The following is a 26,172-nucleotide window of genomic DNA, read 5'->3' on the forward strand; positions in this document are numbered from 1 at the left end:
AAGAAGGAGGACCGGAGGATGTGTTCCAACTACAGGAGGATCACACTTCTCGTTCACGAGTGAGGGAAGGATGGAACGGGAGATTGACAGACGGATCGGTGCAACTTCTGCAGTAATGTCTGTCGTGGTGAAGAAAGAAGTATTTACCGGTCAATCTACGTTCCTACTCTCACCTATGGTCATGAGCTGTGGGTCATGACCGAAAGGACAAGATCCCGGATACAGGCGGCAGAAATTAGCTTTCTCCGCAGGGTGGCTGGGCGATCCCTTAGAGACAGGGTGAGAAGCTCGGTCACTCGGAGGGAGCTCAGAGTAGAGCCGCTGCTCCTCCACATCAAGAGGGGTCAGCTGAGGTGGCTCGGGTACTCCTGGACACCTTCCCGGGAAGGTGTTCCGGGCGCGTCCCACTGGGAGGAGGTCCCGGGGAAGACCTAGGACACGCTGGAGGGACTATGTCTCCCAGCTGGCCTGGGAACGCCTCGGGGTCCCCTCAGAAGAGCTGGAGGAAGTGTCTAGGGAGAGGGAAGTCTGGGCATCTCTGCTTAGACTGCTGCCCCCACGGCCCGGCCCCTGATAAGCGGAAGAAGATGCTATGGTATGGTATGGGACACTTTCTGATAATTTACCTTCAGCATATTTTTTTTATTATGATCCAAATGTCTTAGCCCCTCATATGATACTATTCTAAATAGCTTTAGAGCTCTATTATACTATACCTGGGGTGGTATAGTACCAGGTCAAAGAGCGTGCGGCTCGGTTCAGTCTCCACATGTTCTGTGTACTTTTTTTAGAATTTCTAAATTTTATTTAAAAATAAATAGGAATGTATTTTCTGAATGTAATTTTACTTTTTTTTTAAATATATTATATTATTTTTTTAAATTATTTTTAACAGAACCTCAACTCTTGCGCAATTTAACGTGGCTAGCCTATTATTGACTGACAGGAGCTGCCGCTGTCTGATTAACGTGAGAAGTACGTTAGTAGGAATTATCATGGCAGAATCAAAGAAGCATACAGCTAAGTGCAAATATGAAGATGAGCACAGAACATTTTTATCTGAATGGGAGGATTTATATTTTTTTGTTGAACGAAATGGATTGATATGCTTGATATGCCAGACGTCGTTGTCGCATTTTAAGGCTTGAAATCTTGAGCGCCATTTCACATCACTCCATTCTACGGTGGCCCGGGAATTTCCCAAAGGCAGTGAACTTCGCAAGCACAAGGTTAACACTTTGAAACGTGCAAAAGTCAGCTTTTTTGGAAATTTACCAAACATATCAGCTGGCATGGAATATTGCTCGTGCAAAAAAAACATATCGTGAAGGGGAGTTTCTTAAAAAGTGCCTTAGTGATGTTGTTGCTATTCTTTGTCCCGAAAATGAAAATTTGAAACATTCAGTAAAGGACCTTCAGCTGTCACGGCACACAGCTGAAGAGAGAATATCGGACATTAACGATTCAGTTGAAACACATTTATATTCAGATCTTCAGAAGTGCCAGTATTTCAGCATTGCTTTGGATGAGTCTTGCAATGTTCAAGATAAGCCACAGTTGGCAATATTTGTATGATTTGTGTCAGAAGACTGCACAATTAAGGAAGAGCTGCTTGACATTGTGTCACTGAAAGACAGAACCCGTGGCATCGACCTGAAAGAGACACTGATGGCTGTTGTTTAGAAAGCAGATCTGCAGTTATCAAAGCTAACAGCAATAGCCACTGACGGAGCACCAGCCATGTTGGGATCTGGGAAAGGCCTTGTAGGGCTGTGTAAAGCTGATGACCGTTTTCCTGAATTTTGGACATTTCACTGTATTATCCACCAAGAGCACTTGGTGTCTAAAAAGTCGTTTTAGACACCAAGTGAAAGAGAAACTTGTGCATGCTTTCATCACCAGCAGGGTGGATTATTGTAATGGACTCCTCACTGGCCTTCCCAAAAAGACCATAAGACAGTTGCAGCTCATACAGAACGCTGCCGCCAGGATTCTGAGCAGAACCAGAAAATATGAACACATCACACCAGTCCTCAGGTCTTTACACTGGCTCCCAGTTAAATTTAGGATTGATTTTAAAGTATTATTACTGGTATATAAATCATTCAATGGCCTATGACCTCAATATATTGCAGATATGCTCACTGAATATAAACCCAACAGATCACTCAGATAACTAGGATCATATCAGCTAGAAATACCAAGAGTTCCCTCTAAGCATGGCGAGTCTGCTTTTAGCTATTATGCCAGCCGCAGCTGGAACCAGCTTCCAGAGGAGATCAGATGTGCTCCTACAGTAGTCACATTCAAATCCAGACTCAAAACACATCTGTTTAGCTATGCATTTACTGAATGAGCACTGTGCCAATGTTCGTCCGACTGTACTGTACTGTATTTTATTTTTTATTTTTCTAAACTGTTTTAATTATTCTTATTTCTTTTTATTATTTTTAATTTCTTCTATGTAAAGCACTTTGAATTGCCATATAACTTGCTATATAAATTAACTTGCCTTGCCTTGCCTTGCCTAAAAAGCTGAACTTGGATCACATCATGAAACCTGTGCTGGAAATTGTAAATTTTATACGCACACATGCTCTCAATCACAGGCAGTTCAAAAATCTCATTGCTGAGCTTGATGAAGATCTTCCATCTGATCTGCTTCTTCACTGTGCTGTAATGGCTTTCAAGAGGTAATGTGCTTTCTCGTTTTTTTGAGCTTTTAAATCCAGTGAAGCTGTTCCTCGCAGAGAAACATAAGGACTATCCTGAGCTACGTGATCCCCAGTGGATTTCGGACTTGGCTTTTTTGGTCGACATGCTGCATTATCTGAATGGCCTCAATGTGGATCTGCAAGGGAAGTTTAAGATGGTGTCTGACCTGGTGCAGAGTATTTTCACATTTGTCAACAAACTCAAGCTGTTCAAGACTCATCTACAAAAGAGGCAGTTAACACATTTTCCATCCTTGTTGAAGGCAAGTGGACATGCAGCAGAGGTTGTAAATGCGAGTACTGCACGGTATGCAACACTGCTTGAAAATCTTGAACAGAGTTTTGAGGACAGGTTCCCCGGCCTACGCCAAAAAAGACCACAAATTGAATTTCTTATCAACCCATTCACTGCTGAATCAGACTGTTTAAAAGCCCCTTTAGTGGAAGATGAAGCAGCATCTCAGCTTGAAATGATTTAACTTTCTGAGGATGACAGACTTAAAAGTGTTCTGAGGGAAGGAACCGTGGAGTTTTGGAAGATTGTGCCGAATGAGAGATATCCCAATGTCAAACAGGCTGCAGTCAAACTATTGTCAATGTTTGGGTCAACTTACATGTGTGAATCACTTTTTTCAACACTGAAACAAGTGAAATCAAAGCATCGCTCTGTCCTGACTGACACGCATGTGAAAGAGTTACTACGAGTAGCCACAACTGAATACAAGCCAGACTTAACAAAGATTGTGGAAACCAAGGAGTGCCAGGTGTCCCACTGAGTCATGTAACCTTTTAGGTAGGCTGATACTATGATAAACATTGACAATTACATGAAAACTATTGTGTGTTATGTAATTAGTGATTGTAATAAGTAATAAATTGTAATGGTAATGTTATTGTGAGACACATCTGTTGTGTGGCTCTTTGCAGTGATGAAGGATTTTTTTTGGCTCATCATGCTGAACAGGTTCGCCACCCCTGTACTATACAGAATAAAAAAGAAAGAAACATTAAACACTGGATGGATGAATCTTCCTCAAACACACATTGACCCCAAATGTGGGCTAATGCTTCCTTTTCCCTCGAAAATAATTGGTGGTGGGTGTTCTCATCAATGCAAAAAAGATTTGCTTCCACCTGGCTGAAAATGCTCCAAATGATGCGGACTGTCTGGAGGTGGAGTCTCCGTTCCCCTCGAGGCGGTCCGTTCTGGGACAGAATATCTGCTCTCGTGTTCATGGAGCTCGGCAAACGTATTGCTCTTACTGAGTGGAGATTGTCCTGTTCCTACAGTAGGTGGCAACGCACCAGTCTGTTCAGCAGATGGGACCTGAGACCCCCCTGGTGATTTAAATACAAGGTTACCACTGTCATGTTGTCCGACCGGACCAGGACATGGTGGCCTTGCCATCATTTCCAGGCAGTTGATGTTCCAGCCTGACATTGGCTCCGTCCACAGGGTGCCCCAACTAGTCTTGGAGGGGCGTTTTTCAGACTACTTTCCTTCTGGAAACCGAGCCCAATTCCAGTCCCATCTGATACAGGTGCAGTGATTTCCAGGAGACCAGGGCTCCGATGCAGCCATGGGTCACCCTGAAAAAAATACGGCTCTCGCGCCACGCTTGTTATGCGAGCGAATTGGAGCGAGTAACCCTTTTCATTGTCTCTAAAACCCAATTCAGCATGCCAGGAATGGCTTCCCAAGTCTGACTCCGGGCGGCAAAGGGTTGGAGAGCCACAGATAGCAGCTCGCCGTGCTGTGGTGGGGGGCTGACGCTTACAGCAGCATGAAATAAAGGAAGAATGCTCTTTTTGTGAAGGTGTTTGTTTATAATCTGATTCGCTATAACAGCGGGAAAAGGTCTGGGCGCCTGGTGGGGGGAACCCTGCATGAGCCACACTCGTAGTGTGACAAATTTGCAACAAATGTTGCTAAATTTGCTTTCGCCGGAAATCCGTAGGGTAGAAGTGCAGAGTCAGCTTCGAGCTGCGAGGAGGCTTGATGTCAATGGCGGGTAGGAAAAGCTTCTGAGGAGATGATCTTTGTACTGAAGGGAAAAAAATTCAAATTCAATGGCTTTTTAGCGCGACTTAAATAGGCAGTCGGCTTTGCCCATTTCGGTGATGTGAACCAGCCAGGCTTCAGTATGCGGAGAAAACTGAGTTTCCCCATAAGCCTCAGAGACTGATGTAATGCGAATGAAACATATCGAAAGGGAGACAAATTATTCCAGGCCCTATTGGCAAACTGGGACACTTTAAACACATTCAAATGTTATTCAAGTGTAGGCCTAATGAATTAAATACACAATGACAATATAAACAACAATAATAATAATCATCACTATTTTTAAGGAGGGGTGCAGGTACAGCAGAAGTCCAGTCCTCAGACTTCTTAGGATCAGTTTCATCACCATATCTGGCTTTGCAAATATTGTCCCGGCCATCCGAGCTTGTACCCTCAATCTTTCTTGTTTTTTTTGGCAGGCTTTGTTTGTTTGTATGAAATGTATGAAAACTGTTAGCCGCATAAAGCACGTCCCTCCTCACTCCAATGATGTTTCAGGGACTTGAAGAGGGACTTGTCCACTGGTTGCAGACAGTGGGTGGTGTGGGAAGAATAGCCCACCACATGTACCCTGTGTGACTGCATGAGCCTCAGGAATTTGATGTTGAATACATGGCTGGTGTGGCCGTCCAGCAGCAGCACATGTGGTCTGAGGTCATCCTTAGGGAGCATGTCCACGACCTGCATCCCCCACTCCAAAAACAGCTCAGTTGTTATCCAGCCGTTATTGGACACCTTCACCACTGTTGTTGGGGGTAATGTTATAAAGCCACTTGGCTTTGAAAATGACTAAGAGGGGGGCCGTAGTCCCCTGCAACATTAAAGCTGGCCAAAGCATTTTTCGTCTCCCACTTTTCACCTAACGTGACCTCATAGCAGGCACTCCCCACCTCTGAAATCACAGTGGCTGACAGAAAATGCTCCTGTCTCATCGCAATTCAAAATGTGGGAAGGCACATCCGCTCAGTAAGGAGATTTTGATACTGCTTAAACCATTTCTCAATTGCTGTGGGGTTAAACTCCCTCTTGCAGCAGAGAGGGCATCCGGTTTCCTCTGGCCCGAGGACAGGATTTCGGGGCATAAAATTTTCGAACCAGTACTGCTCAGCCTTCTTTTTTCCCCCCTCTTTTTGTTGGTTGCCTATGTGTACTGGTAGACAAGCGACTGGGTCTCATTTCTTCTAAAGTGGGAAACCTCTCTTGGAAAGGGTTTTGAACAGCTTAGCCAACTCTGCCTCATTCTCGAAGCATGCTTGTAGCCTTACGTTATTCTTGACCCTCCGCTGGAGAATGCTTTTTGGCACGTTCCATGCATGTGCAATCATGCAAAGTTGAGGACCCTGCCCTGCCTCCACCTGCTCCCTATACTCCATTATCACACCCTTTTGGTTCAACTCTTGCCCTGGCATCTGCCCTGGCCTATTCTTCTTTTTTTCCTTATCTCCTTCCTCCCTGTCCTCTTTTCTGCCATTGGATTCTTAAATAGGGCCTACATGATTATTATCATCATTGCTATTATTCTGTCGATCTGTAATTGGCAAATTAATTATGCTAACTACCTTTTTTATTTTTTTTATGCAAACTAGCTAGCTAACGATTAGCATTAGCATTACAAGCTTGCTCAATATAAACATTTTAAGTTTATCTTGATTCAAATATCTACCTAGCTAACTAAATTTATGAGGGACACATAAAAAGGGAATTAAAGGGACAGTGTCAAAATCGCATAAAAAACACTTTTACACATCCTATAACAAAATATATAACAATCATAAACGATCCATGAGTTTTTTTTATTTTTATAACCTCAACATTATTCACCTCAGAATGCTATGTCATTTTACTTACAATCACGGTTCACTGCAAGGTTGAATATGGTGTGCCACACCCCCGGAAGTGATGTCATAGCCACAAAACCTTTTTTTTTTTTTAATCACATACTTATGATGAGCTCAGTGTTGATTTAGTTATTTTAGTAATTAAAGCATATGTAAAGATATAAATTGAGAAGCTTAATGTCTTTTACCCATCTTGGTAAAACCCATCTCTTACCCATTGTCCCACTTTACCAGTATTCAACCTATGAGAGCTTGTTGTAGTTACTAATTACCTCTTCAACAGTGTAATTAGATCACTGTACTAATTACTCTCTCTAGAAAGTATTTAAATACTTATTACTTTCTAAATCAACCTCAACCAGCGGAATTGTTTAATTTTTTTACAATTATAAATACTTTTTTTACAATTATAAATAAATACTATAAAATTGCATCCAATCTTTTGTCAAGCAACTTGATGTTTATTTCCGATTTAAAAGACGACATTAAAAATTGCATGAACAATTTAAAGGGAGAAGGTTACATATGTAACAAACATACTTTTTTAACATCAGACAATACATTTTTTACTTTTTTGATGTTAAACCCACTATTGTTTTATATAGAAGTTTATACCAGTGGTTCTAAACTGCAGTCCTCAGGACCCACTGCTCTACCCATTTTGTGTGTCTCCCTTATTTAACACACCTGATTCAGATCATCAGCTCGTTAGGAGAGACTCCATGAACTGAACTGAGTGTGTAAGATAAGAGAGACATACAAAATGTGCAGAGCAGTGCGTCCCAAGGACTGGAGTTTAGAACCACTGGTATAAACTAAAACAATTCTATATAAACCAATAGTGGGTTTAACATCAAAATGATCACTAAATAAATATGGGAAGTCCGATCTCATGGCATCTCATACATATTGTACAAATTCGTATAAATTAGCCACCTTGTAAGAGTGAGGTTGTACGATTTAGCCACCTCATAAAGTGCATACAAATTGCGTGAGATCGGATTGGTCTATTCACCTTATTTTTAACGGAAATACGGACGCAGCCAGTTGACGGTATTTTGTGCGAGACGTCCGGTCAGGCACTTCCGGTCACTGGCGAGCTAACTCACTTTTCACCGTAGCGGTTAATCAAACAAGTGTTCATAACAACTAACTCATCGTTAAGGCTTCGAGGAAGACCAGGATTGTTTGTGCAGTTAGAGGTTGTCATAATAACTGGTACAAAATAAAGATTTACTTGGAGCAGGAGTATTTTAATAATCGAAATCATTGACATTTTAATCATCAGGCGCCCTACGACCGGCGACACACTGGCTGCGTGGCGTGAGCGTGGCGTTTCTGTTGCGTGGCGTTTTCCATGTCTTTGCACAACAGAAACGTGTCTGACGCGCTGCTGCTGCTAGGTGACATATGATAAGCCTCATTGGTGATATATTCGACATATGGGGAGAGAGTTGTGGAAGGCCTATACTACATGTTAAACATAAATATATAAACATATAGCAGCAAAGACAACGTCGGCAGTGTTGACGGCAAAATAGGCTACAGAATATTTCGTTCTGTATTGACAGGTGTAATATTTGAAAATCGATAATATTTATTTTTTAATTACATTTATATCTGCATTTATGTCAAAACCTAAACTTTCAAACATCAAAATGTCATTTATTAAAATGTATTCATGTCAAAATGACATACAAACATATTTTCCTATTCTAGTTTGCCTGGAAACGCTTCCAAAACGCTTGCGTGTCGCGTGAAAAATAGGCGTCGATTCTATTTCTAGCATGCACACGTTTTAGACACACGCACAGCGTGTCACACAGGCAGTGTGCAAGCTCTAACCTGTTAACATTAATAACATGGGAGCCGAAATAAAAACGGACACGCACGCAACCAGTGTGTCGCCGGCCTGAGGAATCTTCGCCTGTGGTTAAAAAGCTTTACATTTGAAGAAACCACCGAAACGACCGTATGTTTGTTCTTTTCATTTCGTGAACACAAGACCTACAGAAGACCACCCGATACCAGAAAAGTGGCTGGGCTACGAAGTCTCAATAAAAACTCCAAGGAGAAACAAAATCATTAACCCCTGTATAAAATCTAGTCATCATGGCATGATCATGGCATTTATTTTGTATGATTTACAATTATTTATAACCAGCCATCTACTTATTTCTATCCTGTGCTTTGGTTGCATTCTGATGGCATTATTAATACATTTGACGTGACAAAATACCTCCATATATATTAGTCCAGCGTTGGCTCAACCGTGTTTAGGGCGGGGCTGAAGGCGCCGGCGAAGTTTTGGCAGTCTGCCAGCTAGATGCATGGGTGTTTCAACCAGGTCCGGTACCCGAACTGGGTGAGGCGGGGCTTTAGCTCTTTGTTGTATTCATCTGATACAGCATGTGTAACATTTTTCTGTCAACTCTGCATAATCCTTCGCGATCGATATCATTAGTTAGCCCAGGGAAGCGAGGAAACGGAAGTGCCGCACAAAAACCGGAAATTGGACCCATGTTTACTTCCGCGTTCGAAAATAAGGTGAATACACAGTATTTCCCAGAGGAAAATAAAATCTGAAAAGAGATCTCCAAAATGTTTCATTTATTTCTCCTAGACAACTTTGAGATCCATATGACACCAAACTGAGACAAGGGTTTATTTCTCCTGTGTCTCAGGCTTTTCTCTGGAGCAATAAGATGCACTAAATCTCAATTTAGTCTCCTTTTAAGTTTCAGAAGAGATCTCAACAAGCTCTAATATAATGCTCAGAGTTTCTCAACTTCTGTGTCTCTTTGTGATCTCAGACAGAGAAATCAGAGAGTTCTCTCCATGAACTCAATATACTCTCATCCCAGCTTCAATTCATGCATCTCATGCTAAACTCAGATAGAGCAAAGGAAGAGATTTCCACAAGTGCTCATTGAATTCTCAGACTTGGATCACTGTCTTGGTTGTTTCATATCATATGATATCTTAATCTACATGATTTTTTATATATAATGTATTACTGTATGAATAAATTAATTGTAAATCTTTTATTTTAGGCTGCAAAGACCCTCTTCTTTTATATTATTTTCTATAAATGATTTGAAATATTTCACTGCATGTAATTCAGTAAAATAATTTTATTAACCACACAAAACACATTGTAAAATAAAAACAGTAATTTATTGGTAACTTGAGAGCAAAGAAATTACAATTTCAACATTTCAGATGTATCAAAGTTTAACTGCCAAAAACTCATATCATTAATAAATTTAATGTTGTATATTCAGATGTATGCATTTCTCATGTTAGCCCCAAAGTGACCTTTTTGTATGACAATAGATTTGCCCATATAAAACAGTTGAGATGGCATCACAGTATAAACTATTTGTCCATCAACATATTTTACATTTTCAGTAAGGATTTTCAACTAGTTGGAAAAATCATGGGCTCTTCTGTTCAAAATAAGATCATATCTTTGACTTTATAATATCTTTAGTCCCTTTCAAGTTTGTTAGGGAAATGTGCAGCAAACACAATACCAGGCATTGAGGACAAATCAATGAACATCAACTTGCCCAAAATACTTTCAAGTCCTACCACTGTCTTTCTCACAGGAACTTCCAGGAGGCTAACAATATGGAAACACGTTCCACCTGTCAAAGTATCTTGTAGAAGATTTATGCTTGCAACTGCAAATTCATTCAAAATTGCAAGTTTTATCTCATTCTGACCTTCATTGGGTTCTTTGTAGGAACACAATAATTTAATCTGTCCATATTTGATCTGCGCACCATCACAAAATAACACTGTGCAATTGTTTCGTCTTTTGGTTTTGACATACTGCTGGGAAGTGTAAATTATTTTCCCTATTTGAGCTCTGTTGTATGCCTTGACGACATTACTATGTAAAGCCTGACCAAGAAACTGTTCCAGAAGAAAAACATCATCAGTTTCAAGACATCTATTGAATGATGCCCCTAACATGGCCACAATATTGACAACATTACTTGGTTGATAACTATTGCTATTTGTCATTCTGGCCAAAAACTCAGTAGTTACTATGTTCAGCTTTATGTTTTGTGTGATGTTAGGGAGAGATTGTATAGTCTTTACAGCATTTACCATTTGGGCAGGTATATTCTGGGTTCCATGTATAAGACGGAGCAAGTACCCATTTTTGTCTTCAAAGTGAAAGCAAGAGTGTGTCCACAGAGGTCCAAGAGCTCTCACACTATCAGCTAAATGGACAAGTAAGTGCAAATTGGCTGTCATGTATCGCTCACCATAGAGTCCACTCATTTGAGAACAGAAATTCCAGAGTAGTTTCTCAGCATGATCTATTTGAGCAGGGGTTATTGACTCCATCAGAAGAATAAAGATTGCTTCACTAAGGAGCAGGAAATGGTTGTAGTACAGTCCTGCAAGAATGCCGCGGAATACAACTGGCCCGAAAAACAGCAAAATGTACCGATACTCAGATGCTTTAAAGAACATCCTGTGAGAAGACACAGAACGAGGGAATCGAATCATAAATGGTGGCCTTATTTCTTTCAGACGTTTGTCAACTTCTTTGATTGATCTGACCATACTGAATGCACATCGAGAGAACTCTGTGGAAAACCACAAAAACATCAATAGACGCATTACTCCCAGTAGTACAGAATGCATATAGTCTATACCTGTGCCCAAGACCAAATCATAGCTTGTTAGTCTGCTGAGAAACGTAGGTCCCTTCACCCCACGAACAACGCTGTTGGAATCATAGGCCATCTTAGCATAATCTACAAACCCCTTGTGAGTACGAGGCGGGCCTTTTGGATCTGTCTTCTGGAAAGGAAAGGCATGGACATGACCTCTCTCTCCAGTCTTCACTGTTTGACCTGGCTGTTCACACTTTAGACACCAAAAATGTCCATTGAATTGAACACTATTAAGTACCAAAGCTTTTGCAGGCAAATCGCAGGTTCCTGCAATGGTAAAGGCTTTGCATATGAAAGGTTCTCTAGCTCCTGCAAACTGAAGAGAAATTCCTTCTCTTTCAATTTTGTTCAGAGTGCCACACAGTGGTTCAAGGAATGTCAACATTGACGGCTTTGAATCCCCAAACCAAACACCTGCAAATATCATGTTTTCTCGTTTCGTGCGTTCAACAAAATTTAACTCGTTTATGACACAATAAAAAGGCCAAACAGAAAACTTTGAAGACTTAAAAATAGGTATGCCGTCTGTGTTCCACATTAACGAAATGTTTCTGGAATCACTGAGAGGTCCATTGCAAGTAGTAAATTTCTGATAGGTTTTTCCGTCATATATTTCTTCAATACTGTCATGACACTTTTTATGTCTATTAAACCTGAACTTAAGTTTTTCTTCAAAACCTTCCTGAGCAAACAATCTCTTCAGTTGTGCTTCAATGGGAACCTCAATGAAATAGGAGGTTGACCCCTCCATCAACACATTGGCTTCACAGGTTTTACACTGGGTGTCTGTACTCTCAACAATCATGAAGCATGAGCTACAATATTTGTGCAAAAGCAGAGAGGAGGGATCATCAAAAAACTGTTTAAATTTGTGTAAATTTTTAAGACACTCAGTCTGTGTATCAGAGGGGCAGTGCAGAGATATTAATGTAAGCAAATCACTGAGAGCTTTTCCTGTTATTTTGTGTCTGTTTGCAAAAGTCATTATGAGGAGAAGACTCTCTGCAACAGAAATTGGTGCATTTCTGTACAGTGGATGATCTACAGTGTTTGTAGAGCTTTCGAGTTCTGTTCCCTCCTCTTGGTTAAGCTCAAAACTGTCTTCAAATGATAGGTCATCATCAATTGAAAAGTCTTCATCAAATAACGCATTGTCATCTAAAGTCCCTTCTTCAACAAATTCAGGTAGGTGCTCAGGAAATGTATCCATGTAAATAGGCTGTTCAGGCTCTGATTCAACATTAAGACCAGAGTGATGCATCTCACTTGTGTGTCCATAGCACTGGGATGAATGGTTGGCGTAATGGATGTTACACACATTTGTGTTTGAAGAGTCTTCCAAATTAGCAGATCTGGTCACTTGCTCGGTGCTGCAATCATCTGACCTCCAGTTTGTTGCTTCTAGAAAAAAAAAATCAATTGATCAATTTGCTTTTACTTGATTGGTGAATTTATGGCTTACTAGTCTCAACATGTTTATTTTTCATTATACTTATGCTAAACACATTACTAATTACTAGACTATTAAAGTGTTATAATAATCATCTGAGCTGTCAGTAAACCCTTGACAACCCAAGTGAGGTTTGAAGGTCTCACTTCAGTAACAGTGTTTTATTGGACACATTAACTTTTATTTGAATTTACACTCCAGTCGATCAAAATTTAAAGCTTTGCAACATGCGATTTCCACAGAATAAATAAACTACATGCCATCTTGGAGACTGAAGGAAATGGAGTTAGTTGTTTTACATTTTTGCACGTTTTACCTCTATTTTCCTGTCCTTGTGTGTCCTGCAGAAAACCGAGAATGATAATACATTAAGCATATTTAACACTCGCATGCAAATTTATAAGGCATACCTAGGTTACAACAATGCAGTATATACTGTAGGAAATCCTGCTATAAATTCTCCCCTCATGGGGATTAAAATATTAACATTTTATTGGATCTGTTTAAAAGAGGTGATTATTTACTTGGATGATGAAAAAGACTTTAGTAGAAGTATTAAAGTATATGATATCACAGTAAATGTACTTCAGTTTCAAAAGTGTAAGTAAATTACATAATATTTACATGTATAGGTTGGTTGATTATGTCCTGGCCAATTATCAGATTTGTTATTGACCTGAATCAGTTAAATCATTCATGTAAATTAATCTAAAAATGTGCTGTTTTGACTCTGAAGCTTCATCTAATCTGTAAAGCAAATGGAAACTATAGTTATCAGATAAATGTAGTGTAGTAAACATTAAAATATTATTTTTCCCTAAAATGTAGTGGAGTGGAAATATCAAGTGGCAAGTTAAGTACCAACACCTCAAATGGTACGTAAATACAGAACTTGGGTGAATGTGCTTATATTCAATCACTGCAGATGACAATATAAAAACAATAAAATGTAAATTTCCCAACCTTTCTTCTGTATCTTTTGCAAGTATTTTGCTGGCTCTTCACCTTTCTCCTCCAGCGTGAGTTGTACTTCTGCGCCATTTTTTTTTTTTTTTTATATATGTAGCTCCAACTGTATAATACACACACACACACATATAGAAGAGGCTCTTCTTTGATGATGGTAGTATAGACCAGTGGTTCCCAACCTTTTTCCTTGGGGCCCCCCCTATATGTACATATTTAACAATCCGTGACCTGATATATATATATTAGTGCTGGAAAAAAATTAATCGCATCCAAAATAAAAGTTTGTGTTTGCATAATATATGTGTGTGTACTGTGTATAATTATTTTGTTTAAATAAATACACACATATGCATGTATATATTTAATATTTTTATTTATATATAAATTATTTATATTTATATATAATATAAATTATGTATAAATGTATATACGGTATATACATGCAATTTTTTTTTAATTAATACATGCATATGCGTGTATTTATATACAAAATAATTATACACAGTTCACACACATATATTATGCAAACACAAACTTTTATTTTGGATGCAATTATTTTTTTTCCCAGCACTATATATATATATATAAGGGGTGTAACGGTTCACAAAATTCACAGTTCGGTTCGATACGATACACTTGTGTCACGGTACGGTTCGGTGCGTTTTTGATACAGCAAAAAGAAAGAAATGCCTGAGAAATTTCCTTGATTTCTTTTTTTTTATATTAAAACTAACATAATAAAGTGTGATATTTTTTACTTTGAGTAATTCTGGAGCTATAATTGATTCTTCTTATGAGCATATAAAACAAAACAGGAAAAAATGAAATGTAATATTGTAGTAGTTATAAACCAAGGTTTATTTTATTTCAGATTAACATTTGAGGGCAGCAATTGTATTCATAATGTCAAAATAAAACCGACGTAATGTTACTTGAAGGCATTATATAGCCTATTCCTGCCAAACTTCCATGGGTGCAGTTAGTGTTACTACAGTAAATCCACAGTGAATATTGCAGATCTGTGGACACTGGATAGTTCATTCATGGCACAATGTTTCTTCCTGGTTTCCACGTCAGCGCTGTTTGATCCGTTAATAACGGAGAAATGTGAATGTTTCTCACTAGATCTCGCAGCGATGTTATTACTTCTGTGGCGAATTCAAATGCTTTATTTACTGGATCTCTTATTAGCGCTGTGTAGTAACAGTGTGGCATGATCACGATCGGCTCGCGCTGCACTGGTCCAAACTGATAAACGGTCCGTCAACCGCACAATAACGAGCAGTTTCGTTCCGCTTGCATTATGTTTGCCATTTGATGTTGGGCACTGTTGTGGTCGCGCCGGCGTCTCTTACATTATTGCCACGCGCAACGCGCCTACATTTGAAATAACGAAATTGTAATTGAAATCGGCATTGTTAGCATATGATTTTTTTTTAAACTTTGAAAAAAATATTTTTATATAAAATTATTAGTAGAACATTTTATGCATCTTTATTCACCTCAAAGCATATCCGCTCCCGCGCCCCCCCTGTGAACTCTGGCGCCCCGCGGACCCCAGGTTGGGAACCAATGGTATAGACAGTGCAGTCTAATACACAGTGTTAAATAGTGTTACACTTACCAAAAGTACACTACTATCAAATGTATCAGTAACCTCTATGGAAGAGCAATATTGACTGGTTTTGGGGGCTGCAGGTAAATAACCTGTGGTTGACAGAAAAAAAAAAGGTACAGATAGTTCATAAAAGGGCACAAAATATATTAAATTTATTCAGACTGAAAAGGGTTACATTAAATGAATAATTATACAAAGTTGACTAAATTATGATCATAATGAAAATGATCGCAGTTGTAACATTTATTAGCTGGTACAGAATGCACAAGTGAAAACTCTTGGCATGTGACAATCACATATTTTACTAACCATTTCATTATTAGGGTTTCATAAGGTTATTGTAGTAAATGAAAACAAAATTATATGACACTGAAATAATGGGCGTGTAAGAACTATTTCAGTTAACTGAAATAAAAATAAAACTTGATTTTTTTAAAGTAAAAAAAAAAAATCAAGTACTAAAAGATAATGTGTTGTACATTTACAAAGCTCACAAAAATCTTAAATTACAAAGAAAACACAAGTAAGTTTATTATATTATTAAAAAGTCGCTGTATCCACTCACCGCTTATAGATGCTGCACCGCCACCTTTGTTTTCTTTTTTGAGCTTCAGTTGGCGCAAAAACACTGTGAACCTTGAACCTTGTAGATGATGCCGCCCCAACGTCAGCATTAGAAGAGAGCGCCATCAGTCACAAATGCTGCATCGTCATTGGTTAATTCACAGTGGAGGGGCGCTGCTGAATCAACGAGGTTAAGGCGCGCGTTAGTTAACGTATGGAGTTGCAGGCAGACGGAATGGAGGAAAAAACAGTTGCAGGACTCAAAAGAAGGTAAGCAACATGTTTTTTTAAAACAGAATTTGGGTAACATTTAAATGGCGAGTGTATGCGGGTTCTGATACTCTGAAGAAAGAAACTGTTCGTATTTTGTAGCAAATAGTTAAGCTTGCTAGGAAGGCCATGGTAACATTAGCTTTCAGCAATAAACATCTTTATCAGGGTATCCGCGGGGTCTTGAAAAGTATTAAAAGGTGATAAATCAATTTTGGGAAAATTAAGACCCTTAAAAAGTATTAAAAAGTCTTATCACGGCTTTATAAAGTCTTAAATTTTGAAAGTATTTTTTTCTGAATTAGTTGTCCAACAGTTTGAGTCCCAAAAACATCGTAAAAGTGTGTGAATTTTTATATAAAAAAAACGAACAGGTAACGTTACATAAAAAACTAGTCCGTTTACCGTTACATTAACCCATACAATTTGTATTATGCATTTCCTTCACATGTACTTGCTAATCAAACACTGTATATGAACAAACTACTAATCTATAAAACACAATCGGTCTTCCGACCTTTTACTATTGTGTTGATATGCGCGAGGGAGAGAGAGCAATACAGCGCTCGTGCCTCGTGTTGGAAGGCGGCGAGAGTGCGCGCGCGCGGCCGGGGCTCTCTCTCTCTCTCTCTCTCTCTCTGTTTGTTCTTATGCGCCCTGCACTGATCTAAATAATTAGTTGTCACGACGACTTATTTGTTCCCTCGTTTTAATAAATCGTGGACACGTTGAACTAATTCCCACCCTCATTTTGATTTAACGAATTACAACGTGGCCAAAAACAGTTTGATACTATTAATTAGTGAATGCTATAAAGACGTATTTTTGTGAATTGGTGAATATTCAGGTGAATTATTTCGTGGCCACGAATTAATAATAATTATTAAATTGTTTTTCTTACCTGTGAAGATCGCTCTTCAGTGAAGGCCGACTATTCTCGTACAGCTTTTTATTCCTTTTTTTTGTGAATTGGTGAATATTCAGGTGGATTTTTTTCGTGGCCACGAAATAATAATACCTCAGCAAGAATTTGGGATTATTATTTCTACATTCAGCGATGCCTATACATTCTTGAAGTTACATAAATTGTGTATGATTGGAAAAATTTGATCTCGTGCAGTGAGACCCCAATAATTAAATGTGTTGTACTTTTGTTTATTTTACAGAATGAGTAGCCCAGCAGGAACTAATACAAAACTGCCCAGAAGAGCGCGAAACCCTCCGAAAAAGATGAGTTTGTATGAACCAGACCCCAGCTCCCCCAGAGATAACCAAGATGGTAATTGAGTTATTTTACTATACTACGGCCAGAGGCGGCCTTACCTATGTTTCACCCGTTTCAATTGAAACGGGCCCCGCCCTCCAAGGGGGCCCCCAACAGAACAGGAAAATCCTATTCATTTTCTCCCTAGGATATTTATTTTCAGACATAATGTCTAAAGTGGTCTCCAACACGTCGCTCGCGAGAGTAGCTCGTGGCCTGATTGGAGGTAGCTCGCCAAGGGCCGTTCACATATCGCGTCTTTTGCGCGCTCAAGTTCGTTATTTCAAATAATTGAAGTGACGCGCTCATTTTTTCCATGCGCAACGAGTCTCTCGGCCACTTTCATTTTTAAAAAGTAGCTAAAAAAGGTTGGAGACCCCTAAACCATCCAAGTTAGATTGACCACGAGCTACGAGGTTGTGAAACGAAAGTTTCTGCTCCTATAAAAGCCACAAAGTATAAAAATCAACCTTGTTATTTGCGATCTTCTGGAGAAATACTACACTACCCATAATTCTAAGCAAAACACTGACGTCTCTGATTGGTCGAACTTGAGTCGCGCCGCGGTTACCATGGCGACGTTTACCGCCCCCGCGAACGGTGATCTGAAGTAAATAAATACCGGTAGTTTATGTGTTTATACTTTGCCTTTTTTCCGTAAGGTTAAAACGTTGTTGTTTTTTTGAGCAGGGAAATAATTTGAATAGGAAATGAAACGTACATATGCCAGTGGTGTCTGTTCATGAAGCTGAAAGTGCGCGTAATAAAATAATGATGCAAACCAACAAGAATCCTTGCTTTTTCTGCTCATGTTTACATTTTATGTTATTGAAACGGGCCCCCAGATGCTTAAGGCCGCCCCTGACTACGGCTTAGCTAATTTTGTTAAGTATTAAAACTGGTTTAAGTGGTTATTTTCAACGTACTTTGGACACTTTACTAACCAAAATATTCGTCAGTATTTGGTCTCTTATTACTGGAATTTTTATAAATACTGTATATTGGTAGCTTGAGGCACAAATATTGATTATAGCCTACAGGAATTTTTAATGGAATGTCATGAAAAAGGAGTGAAACTTATTTGTACATTTTAGTGACTGAATTTTGCGAGTCATCTCAAAATTTAAGGGATAAAATAATTTGTATAGGAATTGCAGCTCAAAGTTCTTTACAAAAAAGTATTCCTGCACCATACTCTTCATAGACAATGTGTAAAATAAATAAACAAATAAAATGTGTGATAATTAAATAATGAAAGGGATTAAAAACATTGAAAAAATAGAATAGAGAGTGCATAAATCAAAGAGTTGCAGGAGCGAATAAATTTGATAGTGCTAAAAGAATAAAGTTAATCCTAGTTGAAGGCTAAAGTGAAGAGGTAATTTTGTTGCTTTGCTAAGAGGGTTAGAAATAAGACAATAAAGATATAGTAGCATGTTTAAGTAAGATTGATTTTTAGCCTGCACTGATTTACTCACAATCTCCTTTTTGTTTACTTTGTGTTCATTTTCAGGACTTTTTGTATTTTTGACCTTTGAAGATGGATACACAGCAAAGATTTTTAATCTCTGTGATATACTAAACAAAGATGATAAACCCATCGCTTGCTTTAGAGATCTGACACCAGGAGAAATAGTACTTGCAAGATGGTCTGACAATAAGTTCTACAATGCTACAGTAGACTTCATTGGAACAGCTGACAAAACGGTGGATACCAAGAAGGCGACAAAGAAGGACATGAAAAAAAGAGATGCAGCTGCACAAAGATTCTACAACCTTCCATTCCTACCTCAAGCAGGCCAGTCCACCTCTGCACAGGATCACCCAAATACTGTGGACCAAAATGTCATTCAGCCTCCAACAACCTGGCCAGTGTACCAGCCTCCACCTACAGAGTCATTTCTACCTGTCCAGCCACAGCACCAGCATGCAACTGCCTGGCCACAGTACCAACTTCCAGTTTCCCAGTCATCACCAAATACGCCACAACATTACCAGCATTCACCAGTCCAGTCGCTCAACCAGTATGGAACTACTCTGTCTCCAATTCCACACAATTCCAGCCTTTCGCAGTATTCAAAGCATCACCAGCCTCACACAGCACTACCCACACCTTCAGACCAAACACAACAGCAGCCTGTTTTGGCAGATTTGGATCAGCGAAGACAGCCACCAGCTCCTACAGCCAAAGAAAGCTTCCTCAAAATGTTGCACAGTCCTAATACACATCAAAAACCTGCTGTTCTTGGGGACCAGAGCCAGACAAGCACCTCTGAACATGAGACTTCAAGCTCATCTGCAGATACTTTAATCATCGAGCGTATTCCAATTCCAGGATATGGAGAACCATGTTTCATTTCGCCTGAGTCAGCAGAAGACAGATCATGGAAGCCATGCGAAGCTGTAAGACAGAGGTGGAAAAATTAGTGGAGGAAAAGGCCAAACTGCATGATGTGCTGTGTGGTATAAGTAAGTATGTTTTGTCTCTCTGTTGCAATTACTTGTTCTTTTTTTCTCTCACAGTTTTTCTAACACACCTAATATCTATTCAGAAGAGTTCTGTAAAAAAAACGTGGGTAATCATTTAGTGTATTAAATTGTGCAACATAAAATTGTAATTATGTTTTTATATTGGTATATGTTTAAAGTTCTACTACATTGTCTTACTTTGGACATTGGGAGTTATTTGATGCTTAAGCTAAATCTTAAAAGCTTTAAACAATTTGGTAAAACTCTTATCCAATCATGAAATCTTTTGGACTTTTTAAAAACTTGTCTTTTTTTTTTTTACTTTATGAATGCTGCTGTGTCCCTGTAAGGTAATATTCATCTTTTGTGTCACAGGTGGTGAGCACCTCGAGGCATTCAGAAGTTTTCTGGACAAAGTGGAACAGATCCAACCTCAGGCTGGTGTTTGGGCTCCAAAAGGCAGATCTCGGCAGCAGGAGCTATATCCAGGAAGTGGCCTCTTCTTGTCCTCGACTCACCTGGCTGCAATCCATGCAACCGCAAAGAAGGACTGCCTTCGCTTGTTCCATCTTCTTTTTGATGAATTCTTTACTGCAGAGGAGTGCCAGAATGCTGTGGCATTTGGGAAACACGGAAAGGTGCCATATGGGAAGAGAGTCCTGGATAAGTTCAAAGTCAATGCAATTCTAAGTAAGTATGTTGCTATTTGTGGAAAAAGTTGTGAAAATTCATAGGTAAAAAATGTGTGGGAATCCAATAAGAGGTGTTGGATACCCATATATCACATAGCTACGTTAAATGTTATAATTGTTTCACTGTCCTCACAGTTTTGCTGCATTTCCTTATGTGTGATCCATAGAGATATTACAATGTGAATTTTGTCGTATCAGGATGAAAAAAGTTGTTAATACTGTTGTGGTAACTGCGGTTACTCAATGTAATCTGTAATTTGTGCTTTCTTTTCTTTTATTCTTGCAGCTTACGTCATGCGCTGTAGTACACTGGATGGTTGGACACCGGTTGAGAAAAGTAAGGTCAAAAAAGCCTTCATAAACAAATGCCGCATCAGGGCCACAACACTGTAAATATCGGATGGGGCACACAGAGACATTTGTTGAAATGACAATGTTCACAAAAAGTCCTTGTTTTCAAATTATGTATGTTGGCGTCAGAGACTCAAGTTTATTGTTGTGAATTGTTGTAAACCTGGCCTGCCACTGCTCATAACATTGTTAAAATTGTTACTGTTTTAAAAACAGAATTTTACAACAACAAAAAATAGCACTTTAGTTCATATTTTGTAATGACCATGTTTAAACAGTTTTTGCTGTCTTTAAAATGTCTTTAAATTTGTTAATGTTATTTTGATTTAAATAAAGATTCAGATTCAAATTTCTTTATTTCTTTATTACATCAGCTAATCTGCCATTTGCTATAGATTTTTAAAGCCTGATGGTTGTGGATAGATCTTCTGTCTGTCCTGCAGTGAAGAGAGAGTAGCATTCCCGTCCGTTGTTTCTTTGGTCCATCAAGATGTTCTGAAGTGGATGATCTGTGTTGTTTAGAATGGTGAATCTAGTCTGGTAGGAGGTCATATGATTGAATTAGTAATTCATGTGCGTGCGTGTGTGTTTGTGTGCATGAGAGGGAGAATGAGCGAGAGACTCGGATATTGCTCCATAGTAGCTCCAGTATTGCTCATTTTCTTTTTCAAAGGAGAAATAAAGGAGACATTAAAAACACCGAATTGAGATTAGCAAGGCATCTCCTTTTAGTCTCAGGTATGACTCGCTCTGATTATTCTGTCTCACCTATTGCTCCTAGTGAATTTTAGGAGAAACATATGAGAAACATTTTAGACAAAATAGAGATTAAAATAAGGCTTAGATGAGAATCTCAAATTTGTCTCCTGAGCTATAGAAAAGCAAGCTTTGAGCAGTAAAATTTTCCTCTGGGTTAGCTCAATTACATCAGAAGTAACTGTTATTAAATAACAGAAAAATTATGAGTAATCCCTTACTTTACTTTTTCGAGGGAAAAGTAATTAAATTACTGTAACTAATTACTAAGTAATTAGTTACACCCAACACTGGCGGTCAGTGAGTAGAGAATGTGATTACCTTATGAATATGTGAGAGACTTTTACTAGAAACTGATCTTACACTGGACAGAGCTGTTACGATAGTGTTCCTGTATCATCTGTTCATTCACATGTTAGAAAGTCTAAGGCCTTTAAAAGCCGTACAGCAAACCCATCTAATCTGGTGCCTATCACACGACAAACTAAGATTGTGGACACAAAAAGCAAGACTGTTAAGTTAGCACTTTTAAACATCCGCTCACTTAAAAATAAATCACTTCTAGTCAATGACTTTATAAGCACATACAACCTGGACTTTATATTTCTAAATGAAACTTGGCTAGAAGACAGCTGCAGTGCAACAATCCTCAATGAAACATCTCCTCCGAACTTTACCTTTATGAGTGTCTCCAGAGCTGGAAGGAGAGGTGGGGGTGTAGCTGCTCTTTTTAAAGATGTCTATCAATGTAAGCAAATATCATTTGGTAATTACCCGTCTTTCGAACATCTGGGTATTGTGTTAAAAGGTGCTCCACGGATTTTACTTATCACTATTTACAGGCCTCCAAAATACTCTTCAGCCTTTGCTGAAGACTTTACAGAACTGTTATCAATAATTTCCTCAGAGTTTGACAGTTTCACTATTGCTGGAGATTTTAACATTCACATAGATAATGCAGAAAATAATATGACAAAAGAAATCAATACTGTTTTAAAAACTTTTGATCTGATTCAACATGAACATGGGCCCACACACAATCGTGGACACACTCTAGATTTACTTATCAGTAAGGGTCTAAACATTTCATTGAATGATATTAAGGATGTCGCACTCTCTGATCATTACTGTATTTTCTTTGATTTATTGATCTCTCCTGCCATTGAAGTTAGATCTGTGTCTGTCAAGAAGAGATGCCTAAATGAGAACACTAGTGTACTATTTATGAAGGCCATATCCCTAAGACCGAGCATATCTGCTGACTCGGTTGATTCTCTCCTTGATTCTTTTAACTCAAAGGTTAAAAATGTAATTGATGATATTGCTCCTGTGAAAGTCAGGAAGAATGGTAAACAAAAAGCACCTTGGAGAAACTCAACAGCAGTGCAAATTATGAAAAGACAATGCAGAAAATCAGAGCGCATGTGGCGAAAGACAAAACTTATAATCCACTATAACATCTATAGAGACACCATTCGTGCTTTCAATATGGAACTAGGCAAAGCTAGACAGACTTTCTTCTCCAATATCATAAACAGAAACCTAAATAATACTCGAAATCTCTTCGCTACTGTCGACAGACTAACAAATCCCCCAAGCGAGATTCCCAGTGAAATGCTCTCCGACAGCAAGTGTAGTGAGTTTGCTACCTTTTTCTCTGAGAAAATCAATAATATTAGAAAGGTGATCAGCACATCCTTGAGTTGCGCTGGGGTCAGTCAGATCAGACTTCAACCTGAGAAAGTAGTTACTATGTCTGATTTTGAAGAAATTGATGGCAAAATTCTGAAAGAAACCGTTCAGCACCTTAAAACATCAACCTGCGCCCTTGACACACTTCCCACATCTTTTTTTAAAAGTGTGTTAGACTGTTTAGAAGCAGATCTCATAGAAGTGGTAAATGCCTCACTTTTCTATGGAAGTTTTCCAAACTCCCTTAAAACTGCTGTTGTCAAACCCCTCCTGAAAAAGAGCAATCTGGATAAGAATATATTAAGCAACTATAGACCGATCTCAAATCTTCCTTTCACAGGCAAAATCATTGAAAAAGTTGTCTTCAACCAGCTGAACAAATTCTTAAACTCAAATGGATACTTTGATAATTTTCAATCTGGCTTCCGATCGCATCACAGCACAGAGACGGCGCTCATTAAGATAATAAACGATATTCGCTTAAATACAGATTCAGGCAAATTATCAGTGCTGGTTCTACTCGACCTCAGTGCTGCATTTGACACTGTCGATCACAAAATACTTCTGGACAGGCTGGAAAACTGGGTGGGGTTTTCTGGGACAGTTCTAAAATGGTTCAGGTCATACTTAGATGGGAGAGGTTATTATGTGAGTATAGGAGACCATAAGTCTGAGTGGACGCCCATGACATGCGGAGTCCCTCAAGGCTCAATTCTTGCGCCACTCCTGTTCAACCTGTATATGCTCCCAATGAGCCAAATAATGAGAAAGAACCAAATCTCTTACCACAGCTATGCAGACGACACACAGATCTACTTAGCCCTATCGCCTAATGATTACAGCCCCATTGACTCTCTGCTTCAATGCATTGATGAAGTCAACAGCTGGATGTGCCAAAACTTTCTACAGTTAAACAAAGACAAAACTGAAATCATTGTGTTTGGAAACAAAGATGAAGTTCTCAAGGTGAACGCATACCTTCACTCTAAAGGTCAAACAACTAAAAATCAGGTCAAGAATCTTGGTGTGTCTTTAGAGTCAGACCTTAGTTTCAATAGTCATGTCAAAGCAATAACTAAATCAGCATACTATCATCTGAAAAATATTGCAAGAATTAGATGCTTTGTTTCCAATCAAGACTTAGAAAAACTTGTGCATGCTTTCATCACCAGCAGGGTGGATTATTGTAATGGACTCCTCACTGGCCTTCCCAAAAAGACCATAAGACATTTGCAGCTCATACAGAACGCTGCCGCCAGGATTCTTAGCAGAACCAGAAAATATGAACATATCACACCAGTCCTCAGGTCATTACACTGGCTGCCAGTTACTTATAGGATTGATTTTAAAGTATTATTACTAGTATATAAATCATTCAATGGCCTAGGACCTCAATACATTGCAGATATGCTCACGGAATACAAACCCAACAGATTACTCAGATCATTAGGATCACATCAGCTAGAAGTTCCAAGAGTTCACTCTAAGCAAGGAGAGTCTGCTTTTAGCTATTATGCCAGCCGCAGCTGGAACCAGCTTCCAGAGGAGATCAGATGTGCTCCTACATTAGTCACATTCAAATCCAGACTCAAAACACATCTGTTTAACTTTGCATTTAATGAATGAGCACTGTGTCACTGTTTGTCCGACTGTTTATACTGTGTCTTATTTTAGTCTTTATTCTAAACTGTTTTAATTATTTTTAGTTCTTTCTCGTTTCTTTATTTTAAACTGTTCTTTATTCTAAACTGTTTTAATTATTTTTAGTTCTTTCTTGTTTCTTTATTTTAAACTGTTTTGTATATTCTTATTTCTTCTGATTATTTTTAATAGTATGTAAAGCACTTTGAATTACCATTGTGTATGAAATGTGCTATATAAATAAACTTGCCTTGCCTTGCCTAGTGTAAGATTGAAAATAATCAAAGATATTTGAAGTCCCCTCTTTCTTACCCCAAGGACCATTGGGAATTCCTAAAGACATGAGGTGCCGATAGGGCTCGAGACCTGTAGGCCAAGATATCTGGACATTGGCCCTGCGTCTCAATGTCCATACCATCCATCCTAAACAGTATGTGAGATTAAAATAAGTGTGTCCCAATGCATAGTATGTGGAAAAGAGTATGCCACAAGTCCCCGGATGGTCTACTATTTCTGGTGGATTTTCGAAGTGTGGATCCATGCTCACTATAACAGCTAATATTGCCCACAACCCAGGAACTACAAACACAAGTAAAAAGTGTTAAAAAACATGGCGGATATGCGCGACCGACAGTGAGAGGTTTAGATAAAGGTTTGAGTGACTTATCAAAGTTTAACCTGATAAAAAAAATATATATATATATATTTATTTAATGTTACCCGTGTTATATTTCATCTGCAATAACAATGTGGACTTTTATAAAGATCTGTTTGGCCATTAACTTTTAAATGCATCATTAATAATGCATTAATATGAGGAGAAATGAAATGAAATGGAGGATTTTAACTGTGACAAGATGATTGACAGGTCAGTTTACTGTGACAGAATGCAACAGAGAGCAACAGTTAAAGACGTAATTGTATGACGTGATAGTATGTCCCAAAGCTTGTCTACTTTTTACTACACACTCAGTTGTGTACACAAAGAGTACATACTTTTAGGGCGTAGTATAAGTAGGCGAACTGAGACGCAGCATGGGTGTCTTCTAATCGTCACACCTTTAGTACGATGGGGGAAGTTGTAATTATCAGATTGTTCAGTTTGAAAGTCTCACATTTGGG

The 26,172-nt window shown here is 38.8% G+C and overlaps 1 protein-coding gene across 1 annotated transcript; it reads right to left on the bottom strand.

Annotated features, from left to right (window-relative positions):
* Positions 1-5,232: 5,232 nt before the first annotated feature.
* LOC311088902 (uncharacterized protein) lies at positions 5,233-13,830 on the bottom strand (the record flags this gene model as incomplete). Its single annotated transcript, XM_084123285.1, has 4 exons — positions 13,728-13,830; positions 13,081-13,105; positions 10,898-12,715; positions 5,233-5,522 (listed from the first exon to the last, which is right to left on the bottom strand). Exons 1-4 carry the CDS (start codon positions 13,803-13,805, stop codon positions 5,233-5,235), a joined length of 2,211 nt encoding a protein of 736 aa, XP_083979411.1. The 5' UTR covers positions 13,806-13,830.
* Between the last annotated feature and the right edge of the window lie 12,342 nt (positions 13,831-26,172).

The sequence above is a fragment of the Abramis brama genome (genome assembly GCF_963993115.1).
Source record: "Abramis brama genome assembly, chromosome: 8".
NCBI lineage: Eukaryota > Metazoa > Chordata > Actinopteri > Cypriniformes > Leuciscidae > Abramis > Abramis brama.